Raw genomic sequence first — 21,740 nt, 5'->3', positions numbered from 1 at the left:
ATCATGTGTGCTGTGGAGGTGGTGTAGTAGGGTGGTGGTGTTACTTGCAGCTTCATCAGCCGGTTCCTTCTAACCATTATGCTTTGGTCGATATATGTATATATATATATATACTGTACAATGAAATACTAACCAGAGCAACACACCCACACAGATGTTTCTCATGTCTGTGTGATGAATTCTTGTACAGGTCAGAGCTCTGCTGACCACATACCTTTTTGTCATGAGACAGTTTGACTTGGTAAGAAATACACAAGTGGAACTAATAATTGGCAAAGGCACTGTCAAACCCAGCTATCAAGGTAAGTCACCACAGTGCATCAACAGGCACAACACCAGGCTCTGTTCAGTCCAGCCATTCAGATTATGGACTCAGTAAACACAGATCCTTGTTCAGAAATGCACGTGTGTACATATGTCCTCATTACACTAGTTTTCTACCATTGTCACAAAGACATTTTGGCCATTCCTCACAACCCCAGGCCTTTGACGGTGAAAACTTAGTTTTAGAGTTAAGGTTAGAATTACTTTTAAGTTATTAAGTTAAGTTATTATTAGGCATTTAGTTGTGATGGTTGCAGTCAGGGTAAGGAGCTCGGGAATCCCTAATGTCAGTGATTGTCCTTGTAGTTGCAGACATGCTCAGTGGTGCATGACTGTAGGCCCATGTAACATCAATGCAGCATTCTAAGGACCGCGTGGGTACATAGCTTAGCTGCTTTTGGTAGAGGTGTAAATTTTGGCAGTGGACTAACTGAATTACTGTGACAGTGGCACTGGAGGTCCATGATTGCACTATGGACTATTGGACTAACTCAGTTTTTAGTGTCCAAACCATTTCACTGTTTTCATTATCTAAATTTGACCCATCTAGTCCAGTATCTGTTGTAAAATCTACAGATTATGTAGGGTCTCGAAAAAAAAAGCCGAACTTCTGGGAAATGTTTACTGTTGGAATCCGGATGAACAAAAATGCCACAGAGAAACATTCATAGAAATGGAGTCTATCTTGTAACTTATTATCCAGTTCACCTAAGCTAACTCCTGATGGGAGTTAAAGAAATGTACTTAAGTTTCCACCCCTCTAACGATATTATCAATTACTGTATTCAGTTATATTTTTGTCTCATCTAATTGTCACTGAAGGACAGTCTATACATATCCACACAATCAGCAAGGAACACATCTCTGTCTGGTGTTAATAATGTTGACTGTTGTAAACAATCAGCTCTGTTTAATGCTGCTAAATGTACTGATAGATAAAGTTTGACAGTTCAGTGTACTGGCTTATCATAAAGACTGGAAACAAGAGGGAACGGCTACTTTAGCTCAGCCTCCTAACATGCCTGATGGTCTCTTGTTAACATGTCTCAGAGAAATGAGTTCCACACATGAACACACCACATAAAAATACAATTCTTTATTGTGGTTACTTGCCATGATGTAGACTTGGCACCGATCAGATCCTCACGACCTTCCAAAATGTGCCATGAGCTGGTTAAAACAAATTTTCTAGTGTTATTAGACAGTTAAACTTGTCGTGATGTTTATGCTTGACCTCTGTAACTTTGGTCGTGAAATAATCTGCACGTTGTAGAATAATGTTATTGTATGACCAGGAGTTTGACCTTTGGAAATCCTGTATGATACAATTGCACCATTAACTCCCCCTCTTTAAGGAGTATAGTCCGAGGCCTGTAATGACTTTGCATAATGAGTTACATTCTCTTTTTTCATTGGGTCTGCTTTCTAAAAGATCTCTGTATTGTACAGGGGAGAGTGCTAGTCCCTTTTATCTCTAGAAAAAAACCCTTGTGGCTACAGTTTGATCAATTAAACTTCTGAAAGGGCCCCCCCTCTTTTCATTCCTCTGCCTGAGAGGAATATAAAGTTATCAGTCTTCCCAAGCGATATGAGGACGGAAATAAGTAGTTTGTCTATAAAAATGTCCAGGTACTTTATCAGCGTCCCAGTAGGCCCTGAGGCCCTGACACTGTTCAATGTGGCTCTCCTGTACTCTAGTTTCATGTGCTTTCTTTCTCCCTCCCTCTCTCCCTGTCTACTTTGTCTCTGCCCGAGGCCCGCTCCTCTCTGGGTGGGGCGTACGCTGCTGGCCCTGCATCTCAGCGGGATTGACTGGGGCTCGAGCCCCAAGTGAGGTTATCGATTTCAATCAGCTTGGGAGATTGGAGCTGAATGATGTAGACTTTAAACAGTGGTCAGCTGCACCGTTTGTTGTTTGGTGGGGGGGGGGGCTGCTGCAGGAGGAGGCACTTTGCTTTTGACGAGAAGTCAGATAAACACTGAACAGCCGAAGAGAGATCTTAATCTTCTAGTTTGGAGTTTAGTTGTATGGTTGTGGGTGTGTTAAAGTAGCTCAGATACATCCAGAAGAAGACAGACTGCAGAGAAGTGATGCTGCATATAGATGGAAGGCTGCAACAAACAGTCATTATCACTATCAGTGAACCAGCTGATTCTTTTTAACAGTATTAAATCAGTAATCAAAAATGTCAGGAAAAATTTCCAAAAGCCAGAGTTTTCATATTGATATAGGATTAGTCAGCAGTCTCAAACCAAAGACGATTTAGCTTAACATCAGTAGAGGCTAAGACAACCAGTGAGTTCCCATTTGACAGGACTTTAGTGAATACTCAATTTATGAAAACGGCTGCCATCAGTTTTGTGTTGATCAATCAATGAACTAATTAATCAACTCGCAGCGGCTGCTCTACACCAACACTAACACCTCCTGGTAGTTTTAATGCTGTGCTGGACAGGTGTCGGCATGGGAAGAATTTCATGCTGGCCACGATTGTCAGGAGCACACAGTTCATCACCGCCTTCTGCGTAGCTGCATCACCACAACATTAAAGCCGCCAGGTAGATTTAGAGCTGTGGTACGTCAGTGGAATCAAATGGAGCACTGTTTTAAACATACATGTGGGAAACAACTGACTGAATACAGCACCTTGTATAATTAATTATAAACAAATATATGTATGATAAATTGATTAACTTCACCAATGAGGACAGTAAATATCAGTTACATGAACCAGTGAAATGAGTGGGGGGGCTGAAGCAGCTAATGCTGTATGCTTTATATTGTTAACAGGGTGAGTTTCTTATTGAGTAGAGACTGAGATAAGTTAGATGACAAACATTTTGTTCGATCATCGTTCACAGGAAAGTGCAGGCACGAAGAAAGACTGATAAAGTTCCTGTTTTGCTTAAAGAGGGAAGTTAGTTCACACAATGAGAGCACTGCTGTTTTTCTACTCTTAGAAGCATTTGCATGAAGGCCAGGAGATTAAACGTGTGGGCTGAGAACTGGAGAGAGAGTGTTGTCTCGCTTGGGGCCCCCGGTGCCAGAGTTCTAGCTTTCATCGCACTGGGTGAAAGATTTCTCCTGGACGTTTCACTCTCCATGGCTACAGGTGGGTGGTTCACATTCTGTAGGTGGCAGCCACTGTGGATTTCATGCAAAAGTACAGAGGAGGTGGCTGTGAGCAAATTGTTTCACAATTGACAGTGTTCGATACGCTGCACTCAGATGCTGAATCCCACACTATAGAAAGTAATTTGTGTTGTTAGATGTATTTGAAGTGTTATGGTAATATTTAAAATCGTAGGTGTTTGTGTTTTTTTTCCCCCTAATATACAGTACATAGTCATATCATCAGTTGTAAGACTTTGAAAGAACCTATGACAAGAAAATATCCAGGGATACTAAACAATGTTGCATTTCAATTTATAAAATTGAAACTATGCCTGCACGTAGAGCTGGCGCGATTTGCTGATTCACTGAGATAGTCGATTAACAGAACGTCATTTTGTCTTTCAAGCAAAAGGGAAACATATGTGGTCTTACCAGCCGGTCATATGCGATGATTCAGTGCTTTTCTTTGTCATGTTTGATACTCAGAAAGAGCTTTCGTGGAAATCAACAGATTATTAATGAATTCAATTTATGAAACGTTCACTGTATGCAACAAGAAACATTATTATGCAATGCAGTGTCCGGAAATGCAGAATATATTCTACATAAAAAAAAAAAAACTATACATTAATACATTTTGAACCTTTTAACCCTCAACTTGTGAGCTGTGAATTTTTCTATTTATCTGTTTTTTTAAGGCTCCATGTCCAGTGCTGTGCTGCTTGTGCTTGCCTGCCTGCTGCAGAGGAGAGTAGTGACCACAGAGGGGCATCATGGGACCAACCGCCATGTTTTCTATGCTGTGCATCTGGACGGAGGCATCAGAGCTGCCAGAGTCCTGGCAGTGCGTCACGGACTGGAGTTCATACAACAGGTCAGTGGCTCTTTAAAACCCCTGCTATTACCCCCTCCTATGGGCCACAATTTACATTCTCAAATTCTGGTTACTGAGTGTTTCTCCTTCTTCTGAGCTGCCAAAGTGCTGACTTCTATTTCCCATTTAAGGAATATCTGACTTTCATCAAATTACAGAAGCATTCCTGAATCTTTCATATCTCATTAAAGACACATGGAGTACGCCGTCCACAGAGAGTGACACACATGCACCAAAACACACACGCTGTACCATACATGCACCCAAAAACACGTGCACACATACATATGCACTTGTCTGTCAAGCCAACCTTAGTTTATGCCTTTGAGAAACTCCTGTGTGTGGAATAGGCTTCAGATGAATCTTTGGAGATGACTGGGCCTTTACCTATTTGCCTGAGTTTTAATCTGTCATGCTGAAATCTTTCCATTTGTCAGAAGACTAGATGTGATTTATCCACATCAATACTTTAAAGGTTACTTTGGTTGTTGAGTGTGAAAGTGTGTCAGCTCCCTGAAAAAAAAGCGTTCTCTGCTGCACTAAAAAATAAGGGCTCGGAGCAGGTCTTGGTTAGGTGGAGTACACTAGTTCTGCTTTTTTGTTAGAATGAGTTCAAAGAGGGGGTTTGGGGGTATAAGAGATTTTGAAATGAACTTCTGATTCTCTTTAATGAAAGATTCACAGTGGGAAAGATTTAAAAGGTAAGAGCCCTTATGAATTGAGTTCCATCTCTGCTATGTGCTGTTAAATTCAGGATTTTAAAAGCTATCATTTTATTTTACTTTTCAAAAGTAAAGACGTAGTAATCAACATACTGTAGATTCTTTGCATAAAATGTACTATTTGTTTAAAGAGTATATTGTAAACAACTCGTGATGAAAGTATCTCACTTTAAATGCAGTGATCCATAGAATGCATCAAGTGCGTACAGCGTGGACAGTTTTATTTGAACAGAATAACAATCAAAGCTCAATAGCTTAATAATGATTATTTTTATGTTCATAGTGCTGTATATAAATGGCTCTAGGTAGATGCCTACAAGAGAAAAATCTGAGAAAATATTCTTGTATTACACCTACAGTGTCCAAGAGTCCCCATAAAAGGTTTTGGTGGCACTTCATTTATTTAAAGTATAGTCCAATTTGTTATTTGTTGGCAGATGTACATTCCCTCCATTGATTTTGCTCATGGCAGACAATCAGAAAACTGTGATTTGAAGTTATCGATGAGTAATACTGGAGGAGTGTGTGTGTGTGTTTGTGTGTGCGCGCGTGTGTGTGTGTGTGTGTGTGTTTTGACATTATTGATAAGAGTCAGTGGGAGTGTCCGCTGGCCTGGCGCGAGGCTGTGTGCAGCGTTGGCTCTGGGGAACGGGGACGGGAGCTCATTTCAACCTTGGCCCTGGTGCCTTCACTACGGCTGCTGCCTGGATCATGAATAAAACATCTCTTTGACCTTTATCAAAACTGTATTGGACAGTCCACCCCTGTCTCTGTCTTCCTCTCTGCCTGTCTCTCTCTTGCTCTCTGTCCCTCATGTATGAACATTGAACACAATCCCCTCTGCCTTTTCCTGCAGTTTTTTTTGTGCTCTTATTAACACGCCACTGATCATCCCTTGATGCAGCGATAACTTGAAAAACAACAGTAAATGCATTTTCCCATTTAGAGAATCCCACTGTATTATACACACGTGCACTCGCTGTAGATTTTATAGTTAAATTTCTGCTTTTACATTTGTGAAATGGTGTAACCCTGCAGCATGTCAGAAATCAGTGAGAGGAAGCTGGGATGTTATAGTGATCTGAACATATGCAAGAAGTGTACTTGTATGTTAATAACTTGTCCAACGCACAAACACCATATCCTGAGACGAGCCTAAGACAACCCCCAATTTCACAATCCCCCCAGGTCCAATCTGCTGACTTGGCTGCTGCTGGCTTCTTCTACCTGTCTGTCGCCAGAGGCTGATGCTAAATGTCAGTGACACCAAATCGCCTTTGTTAAGTCAAACCTACTTTAATTATGTCGGCTGCGATTTGCGCCTCGCATGTGGCAAATGTTGGATATCAAGCAGAAGATGGTGACAATTTCCTATGATATGTTTTTTTTTTTTCTTCTGAACTGAAGTAAAATGAAAAGTCTGACAAGCCCAGTGCTAGCTTGGGAGGATTGTGATATCTGCTGGCATTCCAGTGGTAATGCCGCATGAGTGGAATGGGAATCAAATGTCTCTGTGCTGGCACTCAACATATTGTTGGTCTCTTTGATTTAGTGTACAGCATCCAGGAAAATGTCATCACGTCTCTCCGTCGTGCATACTTGACATATCCATTTTGCAACTGTAAAATACAAAGAAAAACAAAGCAAAATACCCAAGCTGATGTCTTTATGCCACACGGACTGATTAAGTGTGATGCATTGCAGCAGCATTTTTGCAGGTGCCTCTTTGGTAGCAGATGCACTGAAGTTTTTCATGTCAGTCCTTATGATTTTTAAATGTATCAAAGAGATAGAGTTGATCTGTCCATATTTATCCTTCACTTGTCTTACTCTTTGCTCATTTACAAGTGCTTAAAAATCCCTCATAGTTTGTCAGCCTTCTTTTTAAATTGGAGGCTAAATCTGCTCATTCACAATTAGATGAGGTGCAGTGAAATGTAGCTAAATGTAAATAAAGAGGCAGACCCAACGAATGCACCGCGCTCAGGGGAAGCTCTCGGTTGTAATTATTACGGCTGTGTGACAGTGCTGATGTGGATTCAAAGATTACTGTCACACAATGGTGAGTCTCATCTTCAGCCGAGGCAGTGGTGGTGTAATGCAATCATTACGAGCCAGAAAGAAAGAGTTGCTCTGACTAGACAGGTAATGGCAGCCATTACAGGTGCAGGGTTTCACACGCAACGACAAAGCAAAACAACACGATCGCGATCTAAAATAAATGATTTTCTGTCTCATTTTATACCCGCCACAGAACAACAGGACGGCGACTTGATATTACACGCTGATTAAAAAAAAAAAGAGAAGTCTCAGCTTGCAGGCTTACTATAATAAAGTCGACCTAGTTTTAACTTGCATTACATACAGCATTTTTTTTTTTTTTTGCACTATTATTTCCTGCTTACTTGAGAGTTTGCAAATTCAATTGGAGCCAGATTACGTCTTAGTTTTTTTTAATTTTAGCCGAGGTCATTGCTTCAACAATTAGGTACCTGTTTAACTGACGTGAATGCATGTGTACTCGTATGCAGTGCATTTGTGAGGACTAGTTTGATTCATAGCCCTTAGGAGTGAGTTGGGAAAGTGAGAACTTCCTCTCTGGTGTTTCCACTTTTTGACACACTTTCATAGGGCTGTTTGAGGGCTAGGACTTGGTTTTATGGTTCTGGTTAGGCTAAGGGTAGACCTTAGGTGTTTAGTTGTGATGGTTTAGGTTTGGATAAGGAATCAGGGAATGCATCAAGTCAGTAGGTGTTCTCACAAATATAGAGAAACAATTTTGTGTGTGTGTGCGTGTGTGCAGGGGTTTTGTCTTGAACTCTGACACCAGGAAGTCCCTGGTCTCCAACCAATAGTGAAAGGCCTTCCAGATTCTCCTTCTCTCCAGTGAGGTGGAATACTGCCGGCAGATTACCATATCATTACCATGGCATTAGCATAACATTACTGATGCACAGCTTGGCTCACTGTCTGCGGATGTGATATCAGCTCATCGAGCGATTCAATCCCCAATCCGCTCCATGCTTCCACCCTCCCTCCTCTCCCCTCCCTGCCTCCCCCCCCCCCCTCCCTCCGTACACTCGAGGTGTGTTTTCCATCCGAGTAAAGCAGATGTAATTGAGGTAGAGCACTGGATTTACTGGCTAAATGAAATCACACAAACGTTTCCCGATCAGCTGGGGCCACAGACGTACACATTCAGAGAGCTGTTTCTCTGAAACCTTGCTGCGCTCCACCCGATTCAGAATTTTTAATATCCTCTCAGAAATAGCCTAAGTCAGATGCTAAGCTATGTCAAGCCTTGCTCTGGCTGGATTACTCCAGGCTGTTATGTTATAACCAGGTGTGTGTTTGTGTCAGGCAAAAGGGAAACGGCAGACATGCCACCATCTTCTCTCCCTTTTCCCGTACCGTAGGGCACCCAGGGGCACAAAAAGGGACACCAATCCTCTAATGGTTGGAAGTGAGGGCCCATTCCATTAGTCAGGGGGCCCAGAGTTCACCGCTGCTCCTCAGTGCAAAGAGGGCGGAGGGAGCGAAATGGAGGCAGGTGTTGGCCGGGGGCAACACAGAGGGCAAAACTGCACCAGCTGCATGCTGGGAAATGCAGCACTTTTTTCTCTCACCCCCCCCTCCGCCCCCTGCATCTCCACTCATTCTCTGCCTATTTCTATTTCCTCATGCGAGTACACATGCACACACCTTACACGTATAGCATGCACAGCACACGTGCACACAGACATACACACACTGACTTCCTATTGTCCCCAATTTCATTCATTCCAGTAAGCTTTTCTCCATTTTCCCTTATCTCTTTCTTTCTCTCTCAGCCTCACACACAGATTCATTCACTCATTCACTCACGCCTATCTCCATCTCTTTCATTTTCGCTCTCTCTTTGCTTACCGCCCTCCCTCCCCGCTCCCGCTCCTCTCCATCCCCGCTCATACCTCGCTCTCATTTGTAAAGGGAGAGAGGACTTGACTGAGGAATATGTGGAGATGTGGTTTCCCTCCCAGGTGGGAAACTCTGGCGGGAGATGAAGGTAGAGGAGAAGAAGAACAGGAAGGAAGGGGCTAAGGAGGAGGAGGGGAGTAGAAATTATGCTACCACTCCCTCTCTTTCTCTTCCTCTCACTCTCTGGGCTGAGATGATGTATGGCTGCAAAGGCCACATGTTGGCCGTGTGATGGATTAAAGCACTTTGTAGGAAAATTACTGAGAGCGCCTCAGCACACCCGAGTCTAGCCCTTAATAAAACTCTCTTCAATATTGAAATGGAGAGAGAGGGAGCGAGAGAAAGATAAAGAAGATAGAGGAAGATGGTGGACAAGTGCAGGCAGTGGTGGTAGTAATACACAAACATGTTCACGTGATGCTGCATAGCTTTGCTGAGTACAAGGTTTTGTTTGGATTAGATTTATAAAAGAAGCTCCAAAAGAAACCAGTGAAAGTAAATCAGATTTTATGAAGTGGCTGTTTATTAGAATCTCGGTGGATGAACTTTTCTGAAACGCTTGTCTCTTACTGCTGCTGGTAAGTGCAGCACATTCTCCGGTTCTGATAATTTCCTTTAAAAAAAAAAAAATAAATAAAAAAGAAAAAATCTAAATAAGAAGCTGTGTAAAGAAAACAGAAAATCCAGTCAAACCTGTGTATTACATAAACATGCTTCAGTGCACGTCAGGCTTAATTTCCAAATAGCAGATCACAGTAGATTTATTTCCATGTGAAGGGAGATTTATTTTCACTGTTGAATTAACTGGCAGTTCTGCGTTTGGTTTACTGGGTGGATTTCATTGTAGGTGCTGGTTCTTAACTGAGTGGGACCCCACAGAAAAAAGTGTAGCCGCTCTGTAGCAGTTTGGACTGATTGATTGTAGTAACTTAAGTGTGTAGGTAAAAAATGCAGTACTGCTTAAGTACCTATGTAATACTCAACTAATAATACATAATGTGATGTGATGCTGAGACACTGATGAGTACAGCTCTTGTTAGACCTGAATATGTTGTTAGTAAATTAATTAATGCAGTAATAAAATCAACTAATTAGAGCAGTTGCAGTATATTCATATGTCTTGTGACCATCTTTTTGTTTCTAGAGCTGCAACAATATGTTGATGAATTATTTAGTCAAGAAAGAGAAAATTAACAGACAAGTATTGGAACAATTTAATATAATTTTTCCAACAAGTGTCAAACATTGTATGATCATCGGACTTGTCTTCTTAGGTTGTTGGGTTTCAATTCACATATTTCAACCAATCAGATAATTCTCAAATATTAGGAAATGATTGGTACTGGGCATTTCTTTAATTACAAAAAGAAAAATCTAGTTGGACAGTAACATGCTGTGGACCCCTTCACAGCCCCTCCCATCTCCTGCATTTCTTGCCAATACTGTAACCAACAAGGCTTAACTGCTCACCCCATTTAGCCTCGAGCATCCCCCTCCATCACCCAGCCCTCCTCCCATCTCTCCTTTCTCCTTCACCATAGTCAGAGCTGTGGAGGCCACAGCCCCTGTAAGGCTGTTAGTTTACCCACCAGCTGCTGGTTTCTCCATAGGGTGGGCTACCTCACGTGGCTCGCACACACCGCTTCAGTGACTTTTGATGTCTGTGTTTGTTTTTGTTTATCCTTCATGATTTTCCCGTCTCCCCCCCACCCCCTTGATTTCTGTTTCTATCTGTTTGTCTGTTGGAGGCCGTCAGCAGCAGTGGGGCATACAGCTTATGGTTTCTGCTCTAAAGATGATTCAAATTTCAACTGGACTGCCAACATCAGTTTTATGTTTATATCTTTGTTTGAAGGCTACAGAATTGTTCTGTATGTTGTGTTTGGTAAATTAGCCTTTAAATATAACTTTTAATCATTGATATAAACAGATAAGATTATGATTAATTCTCTGTACCTAGTGAGTGGTGTTGTAGTGTCCATCTTTGTGTTTGTCAGGCTGCACATTTCCCAGAAAAACCATGTGCTTTCTTCAAAGAGGCCACAGCTCCCATCCCAAAAATGATGCCACAAATTAAAAAAAGCTAATCAAATCTGAATTTGTTAAATTCATAAGACTGACCCACTTTGGTGTTTACTGTATGTTTCTGTTGTTTTGGTTTCCAACGACACATCGGGGAAAAATCTGCACCACTGATTGGAATTCTTCTGTTTAACTGCTGGTGGCTAACGTTGTCCAGTTTACCAGTTTAATCTTTGGAAACAAACACTTTGATAAACTCCACTGGTGAAAACAAGGTTGATGAGAGCAGTGTTTCAGATTAGCACCCTGGAATTCAGGAACCCTGAATTGAGCTGTTTCTGTTTTTTTGTACATTGTTGATGTCTACACCCCCAACCACCACAGGGCACCGTTCCTTTACAGTGAGTGTTGGTAATATTCAGTATAAAGCAGCTTGTATGATTGGATGATTGGCACCACATGCTAGTTGATGAAGACGACATATGTAAACAAATTCATTCTAGCATCACCACAGTGGCTTTTTAAGAGTTACAACTGGTCACTACAAATTGTGTTGTGTTGAAATGCAGAGCGCTGAGCCCAGTGGCCAGTGCAGAACAAACTACATGGTATCTAAAAGCCCCTTAAATCAAACAGAGTAATTCCAGAAAGCGAGAACTTGTCTGACAGTCTCCTGTCGTGCACTACAGGTGTGAAAGCACAGCTTTAGACTTCGGACAGCACAATGAGCTGAAATACACTGTAACTAAACTGTGCACAGGGGAACTACATGGTTGGATGATGAACTCACCTTTTAGCAACTCCTTTAACATTTTGCATAGTCATTTAATTTACTGTTTAAATAATATGAACTAATAATGTATTGTTGCAGCTTTACCTTTAATCTTTTGTTGTAATAACAAAGTGTCAAGCTGTCTCATTATTACTGTTATTATTTTCTGTCCAGGGGTTTCTTGCTGTTTTCACTGTGCATGCGTGTGTGTGTCTCCCACATTGGTGATGTTTTAAATGCATTTCCTTTAGCTTTCCCTAAGATAAAGGAAATAAATTTACTGTTTTTCAGCCAGATTTTTAGTTTAGTTTATTTACACACATACAGGATCAATATGAGATCATTATATTTGTGTCATTACCACTTTAGAGCAGTGTGCTAATGATTGAATAAACTGTCAATAAGCTGATGAAGTCTCTTCAAACTCACAGTATATGCTGCTGTTTAAAAAATGGTTTGCTTTGGCATCAGTCAGAAATAACAGGCCTCATATACAGCAAGTAAGAGGCTGCCGTTGAACTTGCCTAGTTTCCATAATTGACAAGAATATTTTTAATTGTTGTGTCTATGCAGTTTGTTCAGGTTATGAATAAAGGAAATGAATTTCATCTCTTCACCTCAGTTAACTGTATCAAAGTGTTAGCTCAGCACAAACTGCGACTGTAGCCTTTGCTCGTGTTAACTTGCCACCGGGCTGATTCAGCTACATTTGCAATATTAATATCAGTATTACCATTTTCCTTATGCTTGCTACAGCTTCCTGAAATGTGAGGTTTACTTTCTTTTCTCTTTGATATTGTACAATGAACTTAAGTAACAAGTTAACTTGACACTTGAAGAGGGCGCACAGGCATCAATGTAATATCAAAACAAAATACATACATGAATAATGTGCAATAATCATTAATGCATTGACTGAGTAGAACAAAATATGATATTTGTATCATAGTAATATATAGTAGTTCTTTAGCAACCATTTTCAATATGCTCATTTGTTGCAATACATAAAAATTGGCACATTAGGGACTTGGCTGAATTCAGTCCAGGTGGTAATACAAATTGGTTGTTTCATAATTTTATTAAAAAAGAAAAATCTGTTTTTAGCATTCTTCACTCTTTCAAGTGTCACAGTTGGAAACGGGCAGACTTGTTCTGAACCTAAAAATCTCATGGCAGAGTAGCTCTGCCGATCTCGGTGAACACAGCAGCCAGTAAAGCAATCAGTGTAGCCCAGTGAATTTCTGACTGTAGCTGCACTGGCTCCTCAGGCTGTGTATTAGGTAAGATAGTAAAACAAAATAAAAAGCCACTATGGGATAATTAAAATTCAGTTCTTTAATTGAATAATCCATTGTTACGCTTTTTAATTGCTCTGACTTCCAGCTCACATAATTGCAAGTGATTTTTGGTTGGGGTCCAGAATGCTTAAGTCCAATATTTAGTCCTTATGGGAGCTTCATTAGTTGTTCATCTCAGCAGTAGTAGTTAGATCTGCAGCTGGTTCAAGGGAAAGTCATAGTTGGAGATTAAGCCTTTTTGTTTCCTTACCACAGTCTACTCACTTAGAATGCCTTTTAGCACCGCTGCCTTACAGCAGAAAAGCCCTGTGTTGGAAAACACTCGCTGCTGGCATCTTTCTGTTTCTAATGTTGCATCTTCTCTCCGTATCTGCCTGGCTGCATTCACAGTAGCAGATCATGTTAATATGCACTTGGTCAGCCTTTTGTTTGTTTGATTACAAATACAAAAGACTGTCGGAGGTACTTCCAAAATGCATGCATGTTGGTGGTCAGCAGCTATAAGTGCAGGTGTTAATTGAGGACAGGTGGCGACCCGAGGTCAGAATCACTGTTTAATTTGCAATTAACTTCTCTGACTGATTTAAATTACCGATATGCTACCTTTAATATACTGTACATCATGAACAACTGGGTTTCTTGATTTAAAAGAACATTTTAACACTTTTCATTTTACATTCAGTTGATATTAATTTATTATATACATCTGTCAGTAGCCAGGGTTTGATTTCCTGCAGCAACATAGTCAGACCCAGATATTCTCCTTTTCAGCATTCTGCTGCTGCAGCACTACTGTCATGCTAATCGGCTCTTCATCAGTGCTTTGGACTAAGGTTATGCGTTGGAGAGTTTCAGTCAAGCAATCAAGGACCTGAGAAGAGCATTTTGAATAGCTCTGTCTGTCAGCTTATACTTGCTCTTATAGTCTGTCTGGATTCTGAAGGTCTAATTGTATTGTGGCATCGTGCTCAGTCCAAGAAGAGGGTGATAGGTCAGGGTGCTGCACCTCCAGTGTCACAGTTTCAATCTTCATTTGACGTTTTAGAAAAACCTCAGAAAGAGTTTGAAGTGCTGTAGTTAATGTTGCTGTGACATTGGTTCATTGCATTTTAACCTGTAATAATAAAAAAAAAAAGTTCTAAATGTTTTTAAAAGACTGTTTTCAACATAGAGGTTAAATTAGTGAAGGTATTGTGCATTTGTGCAACCAAATGAAACATATTGTACACACATCACCACTTAATGTTTTAGAGTTTAGAAGTTATCGTTTGTCAAATAAAGCTACAACCATCCTTAGTAGTGACCCCCAGCCTGCTCTATACAATGGCTTTTTGTTGAACAGTTCCCTTTTCAGGGTATTTCTTTGCTTTCTTGCTTAATGCGTGTTGGGATACCCTCGCTGTGACCTTAGATAGAATTACCCAGAGGAGAACTACGCTGCTCACAACTGTCTTTGCTTTGTCTCCCGAGAATTGAATTGGATGGATGAAGTCTGAACTTTTTCTACTAAAACCCCTTTAGGAGCCAAATGGAAGCAAAAGAAAAGAGGCAGCTTGTACGGAGCGTGCAGTGGGAAACGTATACAGTGCTTTACAACTGTTGGCCTGCCACCTGCGTTTAGTGGGCACACTCCCCTTCCACATCCACAGCCACCTGTTTTTTAGTTGGTAAATGAGACAACAATCCCAGAACTAAAGAACTATATTATATTTTGCTCCAGTTTGAGATTTAGTTTAACTATCAACCTCTTTAGCTTCACATTGACTAGAAAGCCATGATGAAAATATCACAGCAGTGCTTCATAAAAAAGAAATCCACACACACAACAATGAAAAACCACTCCACAGTGTCATCGGCTTTCAATCAATAACCAATATTTGATGTGTTTTAACATCGGCCGTGTCTCCTACGCTGAAGGTCATGTTAGGCTCACTTTATTGTGCACTGTTTCAAGCATGCAGTATCTGTTCGAACATGGGCGACTATGTCTTATGTGTTTGAACACTCTCATGATTAGTGCTCTCAGTGACTGGCTGGCTGATGGGGTTGATTTGTCTGACAGTGCTGTGTGTCAGGCAGGCTCAGCGTCCGCACTGGAGAACATGAGTGAAGGAGCAGATAATTGATAGTGACAAGGCGCTCCCAGCCTTAATTGCTGCTGGTGAATTAGATTACCTTTTCAAAGTGCCTTCATTAGCGGAGGGAGAGCCATACCAATGGTCCCCTGATTGGCCTCATATTGTTTTGCTGTGAACCCGTTCTGGCAGGGCACAAATGTGTGTATGTGTATGTTTGGATGGGTGTACGTTTGTTTGTTGTGGCTGGTTTAAAATTGCTCCCTAATTTTCATGTACAGCTTTAGTTTAGCTGTATGTCCATGTGTGAGTGTTGCATACACCCTCTGTAATGTAATGTAATGTAAAAGTGACAAATTTAGTGTTTATCTTTTTTTTTTGTGGGTGACTGGCTGTTTAAATTACATTTACCCGTCATGTCTTGTTTACCTCCAGTGGTATTTACCCCTATAAATAGGTTTTATTACTCCAGACTCTGCAATATTTGAGATTTGTGCCCTCAGTATAGTGGATATCAGGTAAAGTTGTAAAAACATTCAACAGTATCCTGAAACAACATCCTGGTAACTTATCACTAATCACACAAACTGAAACATTTTATTTCAATAATTTAAAGGAAAAATAGAAATTAAGTTTTACCCAATCAAATCCAAACCTGCCCTGAGTCAAGAAGCAAAAAGTTCATACATAGTCCACTCCCATCATCCAAAAGTGTTGACTTGAATCTTCCCGCTAGTGTAAACATGAGCGAGGGAGAGAGAGAGTCCAGTGTGGCTCCCTATCCAAAGAATCAGCACTATTGAGAGTGCCATGGTGCACAGTCCTAACAGTCTATAGGTCATCAGTAGTTAAAAATAAATTTAAAAAATACAGTCACCTCTATTTTATTAAGGTGGAAGCAGAAATCTCAGCAACAAACATTTGAAAACCTGGACAAAGTAACAACCAAACTCTCTGTATGGCTACATTCACTTAAGGACACAAAAAACACAGACAAAACACAAACAGCTCTTTGGGGTGAAGCAAATAAGTTCCCGTATCACTTATGTTTATTGCAAACATAAAGGTAGATAGAGCGTAAAATTCAGAACTTTCTGTGTCCATAGTTCTACGCTTTCTTCTTAATGTCTCATTAGGTTTTTAGTCACAATGCACCAATCTGAGGGGATTGGTTTCAGGGCCAATAGTGTTCTCATTGTGTGAGATCATCTACGATGCCACTGATCCACATGAAGTATAGCAAATTCCAGTGCACTAACTTTCTTTAGCAATGCCATGAACGCTTGTCTCTGCTTCAGTTACTGTAGACATAAAGTCATAGCAGGCCTTTGCATGCAACTGAACATCAGGAGTGCAACAGTCAGGGTGCCATTGTTGTGAATGGCTTCTGCGATAATGAGGAGCTGCTAGAAAGAGTTTCCTTAATGCTCTCTAGAGGGAGTTTGTCCTCTCTTTCACTTGGGGATGTCCAAGATCAAGGTAAGTGAGTTGGAGAATCCTGGTTTCACAGTGGCTTGAAAACTAAGTTCTGCAGTTAAAGAAAAGTTTCTACCACCCTGCTGCCAGTACTAAACATAAACACCGTAAAAGCCCAGGGAGGAGGTAGAACGGATTGTGCAGAGTGCAAGCAGTCAAAGTAGAGAGGGATTTTCATTCCATGCAGAGTTACATGAGCATCTTCTTAAAAAAAAAAAAAAAAACTTTCTGCCCAAACCAGAAGTCCAAAACCATACCCCCTCCTCATGCCCTGCAGCACAGGTTTCAGCTCAACCATCCTTCCTCATCCCATTTATGTCACCGCTCCATCATCAGCCTCCAGTAACCCTTATTCCCCAAAACCTACTGTCATCCCCATCCCTGTCTCATGCTTCATGCCGGCCCCAGCCAGCCTGCAGTCCCCTGCTGAGTTAAATGGAGTGTGCCGGCATCAGGGGAGTCGCGTGTGCTCAGTTCAGCTCAGCTCAGCTCAGCTGGGCTGCCAGCTTTATAAACTTACTGTGTGATTATTGTCAGAGCGAGACTCCTCTACCCAGGAGGTCTGTGCTGATGGGTACTATGTCACCAGGTACAGCCAACCATGGAGGGTGGGATGAGAGAGCAAAGGAGGGATGAATAGTAGGGATAGAAACTGGGGTGAGAGAAGGACACATGGTGACCGAAGGCAAATACTGTTGGTAGGGGACATGGAAAAAAAGGACAGACAGACGTTGAGGGAGAAAAGAGAGAAAGAGAGAGAGAGGAAGGAGAACAAACACAAGGGAGAGACTCATCAAAGGAGAGAAAAAGCCAAGCTGAGCAAGGAAAGATTGATGTATACCTATCGCAACAGACAAAGACAAGGGAAGACACACAGGGAGTGATATGAAGAGGGAGAAGCCGAAGAATAATGTGTCGAGAGAAGAAAGAGAGGCAGCAGGGAAATCAGCAGAGGAGAGAAAAAGAGGGACAGACAGGGAGGGTGAGTAGAAAAGAAAGGCAAAGGGAGAAATTAGAGGAAAAAAAAAAATTCAAGCGAGTGATGTGCGCTGTGATTGTTTTCTCTCTCACTCTCTCTCTGTGCGTCTCTCTCTGTCTCACTCTAAACGGTCGGGATGTGGCCTGTATCTGCCGGCAAGAAGGAACTCAATTTGGGACAATTTACTCGGCAGTCTCAGCCCTGATGCACCTCAGGGACAGAGAATAGAGAGAATGAAAGTGAAGGAAGATAGAATCAGCAAGACACACACACACACACACACACACCACGCGCCTTGCACACAATTGCCGCCGAGTAGATTTCACTTAGTTAGTTCTAACTCTCCCAGGCGGTCAATATGATTGAGTTTATAAGGCTTGGAAATGAAAAGCCCAGGATAAGGTTAGATAAACTGTGTGCTATTTGGTTTTGGCCCACCTCTTGCAGAAAACCCACACAAGACAGATGGCCCGAGGGGATGCACTCAAATCATGTCACACAAAGGGTCATATGGGTGATTATGGCTGAATATGTTGTATGTTTGACCTTCACTCTCTACCTGGATTTGTTTCTCTGTAACGACTGAAGCACTTTTCAGCATTTGCCTAATGCATCTTTGCAATATCATAGTGTACATGAGTCAGTCAAATCGTCCCCACACATTTTGTGTTCTCTCTCCCCACTGGTGCCTTGAAAGTTTGGGTTTTTTTTCTGAACTGACAACAGGTTTTTGTTGCTGTGCTGACAGGTTGGAAGCCTGAAGGGCATATACACTCTGAGAGACAGCAGGGGGCGCTCTGACCGAGCCACCTTTGAGAAGAGACTTTCGACTGTACCAGGGGTGAGTATTCTTAACTGTACCACTAAATAAACTCTCAGCTCAATAAAATATCCATTCACACAGTAGGATCTGTAGAGTGGATCAAGCTGCATGCTCCCAAAAGTAGGTTGTTCTCTCTCTCTCTCTCCCTCTCTCTTCTTTTTTGGCCTGACTCACACTGTCTGTGTAACACAGCGGGAAATGGATTTGTAACTACAGCAAATCAGAGCGTTCAGCTACTTAGACGTGACTGTTTGATACATTTAACACGGCCACGTCAAGGTGAATTCACACTCTGGCAACGGTTCTGATTTTACACAGCATGTATATGCAAATGGAAGTTCATTTGGCTGGTGTTGCTGTTTTAATCAGGGTCTAGTGTTGATTAGCAAGAAGGGGGAAAAAAAAAAGAAACAGAGCCATGTGGTGAGTAATGGCTGAAAGTTGTTTACCTTGCTCATGTAGCTCGTGTGTCTGTTCCACCCGATATCACTTTGAACCCCCCCCCCCCCCCCAGCCACTTTCAACAAGCCGTTCTGCATCACCCTCGGAGCGCACAATGCAGCCTCCTCACCGGGCTTGTGTTGCCAGGGAAACCGTCACCCTCGGAGACATCCCGTGACAGCGCAGGGCGAGAGAGGAGGCATGGGAGGAAGGGTCAGAGATGCAGCTTTGGCCCTGTCCTCTCTCCAGAGTGCATCAGACCTCTGGCCCTTCCCCAACACACTGCTCCTTCAGTGACACACACAAACAATATTACGTTTATACTCACAGGAGGGCGGACACGCACCACACACACACACACACACACACACACACACACACACACACACACACACACACACACACACACACACACACACACACACACAAGCGGAGGCAAGAGAAAGAACCAAACAGAAAGTAAGCAAGAGCGTAAAATTCCAAACTTTCAGATTCAAAGTTATCATCTGAATCAGTGTGCATGTGATTAATTGAAGTAATTTATGCACAGTCTCCAGTGACTCCATGTATGGTTCATGATTTCATTAAACTGTAACTTTAATTACATTTCTACCATCGCAACTTTGGGTGAAAATGAATTTGCACCCCTTAAATGTCCCACATTTCGTAATGAGTCTTAAATTTAATGGATTGCACAAATAATGTTGTGGAATAATGAACAATCGCACACTTAGACGTTGTATTTCCTTCCAAGACGGTGTTCTTGAACATCTTTCCACTGAGCTCTGTTTGTTGGGTCCTGTACTGTGTTTATGTGAAGTTTTTTTTTTCAAAATGTTTTTTTCAAAACCAATAGAAAAACCTCTTTAACTGGATGATCATACTATTAAATCTTACTCAAATCAGACTAAAAATTCACTTTATTGTCATTGTTCAGCCTAAAAATAGCCTGTATGTAATCAGTAATCGCTTTATGCAAGATGCCTTATTGGAGGGTTATGTGTTGCTAAACTCAATTAAAGTGTGGTAGCTGCAGCAGCTGGCCAGCTGCCAAAACTTGAGCTGTATTCCATCTGCTCACCTTTGAAAAGGCCTCTGTCTAAACAAATGCACTCTACTATACACTGCACTGTGCACTGCATGACAGGTGAGTTACATTATAAAACATACTAATTAAATAGTTTAAAATAAGCTTTGTTTTCTGGGAAGAATTACTTAAAGTTAAGTAAGTAAGACAGTAGTAAGACAGAAGATAATCCATCCTGGGATTGCACATTTGGAGTTTTACTCTACGAAGACGTTTTGTTTTTGTGTAAAATGAAGGATGCAGTTACTGATTCATCAGTGTACGACTAAAACACTCTACATTTCCATCTGTTAGATCTAGTGGAACTAAACTCATCGCTCTTTGCCATAAATGTCTGAAGTGTTTTTATTTTAATATGAAAGTATTTAAAATAATACTTTTCCCCTATTTCTTAATGTGCATGCTCATAATACAAAACATGGTACACTGTGGATAAGCTTACAAAGACACGTGTCATTTATATCTGTCTTCCAGTCATCTGTCCCACACGGTGTATAACTGTGTTGGTAGCACACAGCATACAAGCTTGTTCTGGAGCTGTCGACTGCCTCACACAGTCATCGTCAGCAAAGAAACTTGGTGACAACATGGTCACAAAGTCTTAACTCTTCCCAAGATAATGGAGTGCTTTCACATTTTCAGCTCCGTGCCAACGGAGTAAACCTGATTTGCCGATAAAAGACAGAATGATATGGTTAAAGTGTCCAGATCAAGCCAGTAAATTGATGAGTGCAGGTTGTTTTGTCACCTGCCATTTGTTAGGATAAGAGTGAAAAATCAAGCTCATCCCACATGCTGTGTTGTGTTAGTACTACAACTGATAACAAGATTTATATTTATATGTTAGATGATGAAAAACTCCTAGTTCAAAATGCATTTATTCCATCTGTATTGATTTAAAAGATGAATATAAAGTAACATATTATGTAACATAGTTTGAACTCTACTTTGCTGAAAACCTACTGTAACAATATGATTTAAAAGAAGTGAAAAGTGAAAATGAAATGAAATAAGACAAACGCAGATAATACATTGTAAAATATTAAAAAACAACAACAAAACTATACATCACTTTTAATGTTTACATCTTCAAAAAGAATTCAGTTCAGTTCAGTTGAACTGAATGAATTGTGTTTAATCATAAATATGATAACAATAATATGTCAATATAGGAATAATAAACACCTTTCATAAATCAGAGGGATCTCCAGGACCTGCTGGCAGTCTTATCAAACACAGAGCTGAATTAAAGCAGTCTATAGGAATTGAGCTGTGAGGCTCACATGTGGAGCACTGTACTATAACAGCTTAATGTTTACAGCAGACACACACACACACACACACACACACACACACACACACACAGAGTGGAGGTCCATGGTGGTTTCTCAGACGAGGAGGAGGAGGAGGTGATTTTGCTACCATGTAATCCTGGCTCATGAAGCCCTCTGCCAGCGAAGCAACAATCAGCTGTTGCACTGCTAATGACATAATTAGCAAGGCTGTGGGAAAAAAAAAAACAGCTCAATACAAACATATGAGGTCTCAGAGACAACACACAGATAAGGACACAGGAGATACAATGCAAACAAGCATCCCCACAGGGAACACATACAGACATCACGCGACCTAAATGGATAAACAAAACAAAACATGAACACATGCATCAACATCATACATGAAGGAATATAGACACACAATGTGCCTGCAGCGTGACTGGATAGCAACATCACCTCAGTATGTTCTGTCTCTGCTCTTCTTCTGTACCATGTTTA

At 41.2% G+C, this 21,740-nt stretch overlaps 1 protein-coding gene across 1 annotated transcript in view; it reads left to right on the top strand.

Moving 5' to 3' along the window:
* Positions 1–1,945: 1,945 nt before the first annotated feature.
* Positions 1,946–21,740, top strand: part of LOC113169465 (furin-like protease kpc-1) — a 133,712-nt gene continuing 113,917 nt past the window's right edge. Inside the window, exons 1-4 of the mRNA XM_026370864.1 lie at positions 1,946–2,013; positions 3,286–3,437; positions 4,138–4,313; positions 18,363–18,455. Coding sequence (XP_026226649.1) covers positions 1,946–2,013; positions 3,286–3,437; positions 4,138–4,313; positions 18,363–18,455 — 489 coding nt within the window. The remainder of the gene's footprint in view (positions 2,014–3,285; positions 3,438–4,137; positions 4,314–18,362; positions 18,456–21,740) is intronic.

This window comes from Anabas testudineus, chromosome 16 (genome assembly GCF_900324465.2).
Source record: "Anabas testudineus chromosome 16, fAnaTes1.2, whole genome shotgun sequence".
Classification (NCBI taxonomy): domain Eukaryota; kingdom Metazoa; phylum Chordata; class Actinopteri; order Anabantiformes; family Anabantidae; genus Anabas; species Anabas testudineus.
Note: the sequence above shows the minus strand (reverse complement) of the source record. Positions and strands in the feature narration are given on the sequence as shown.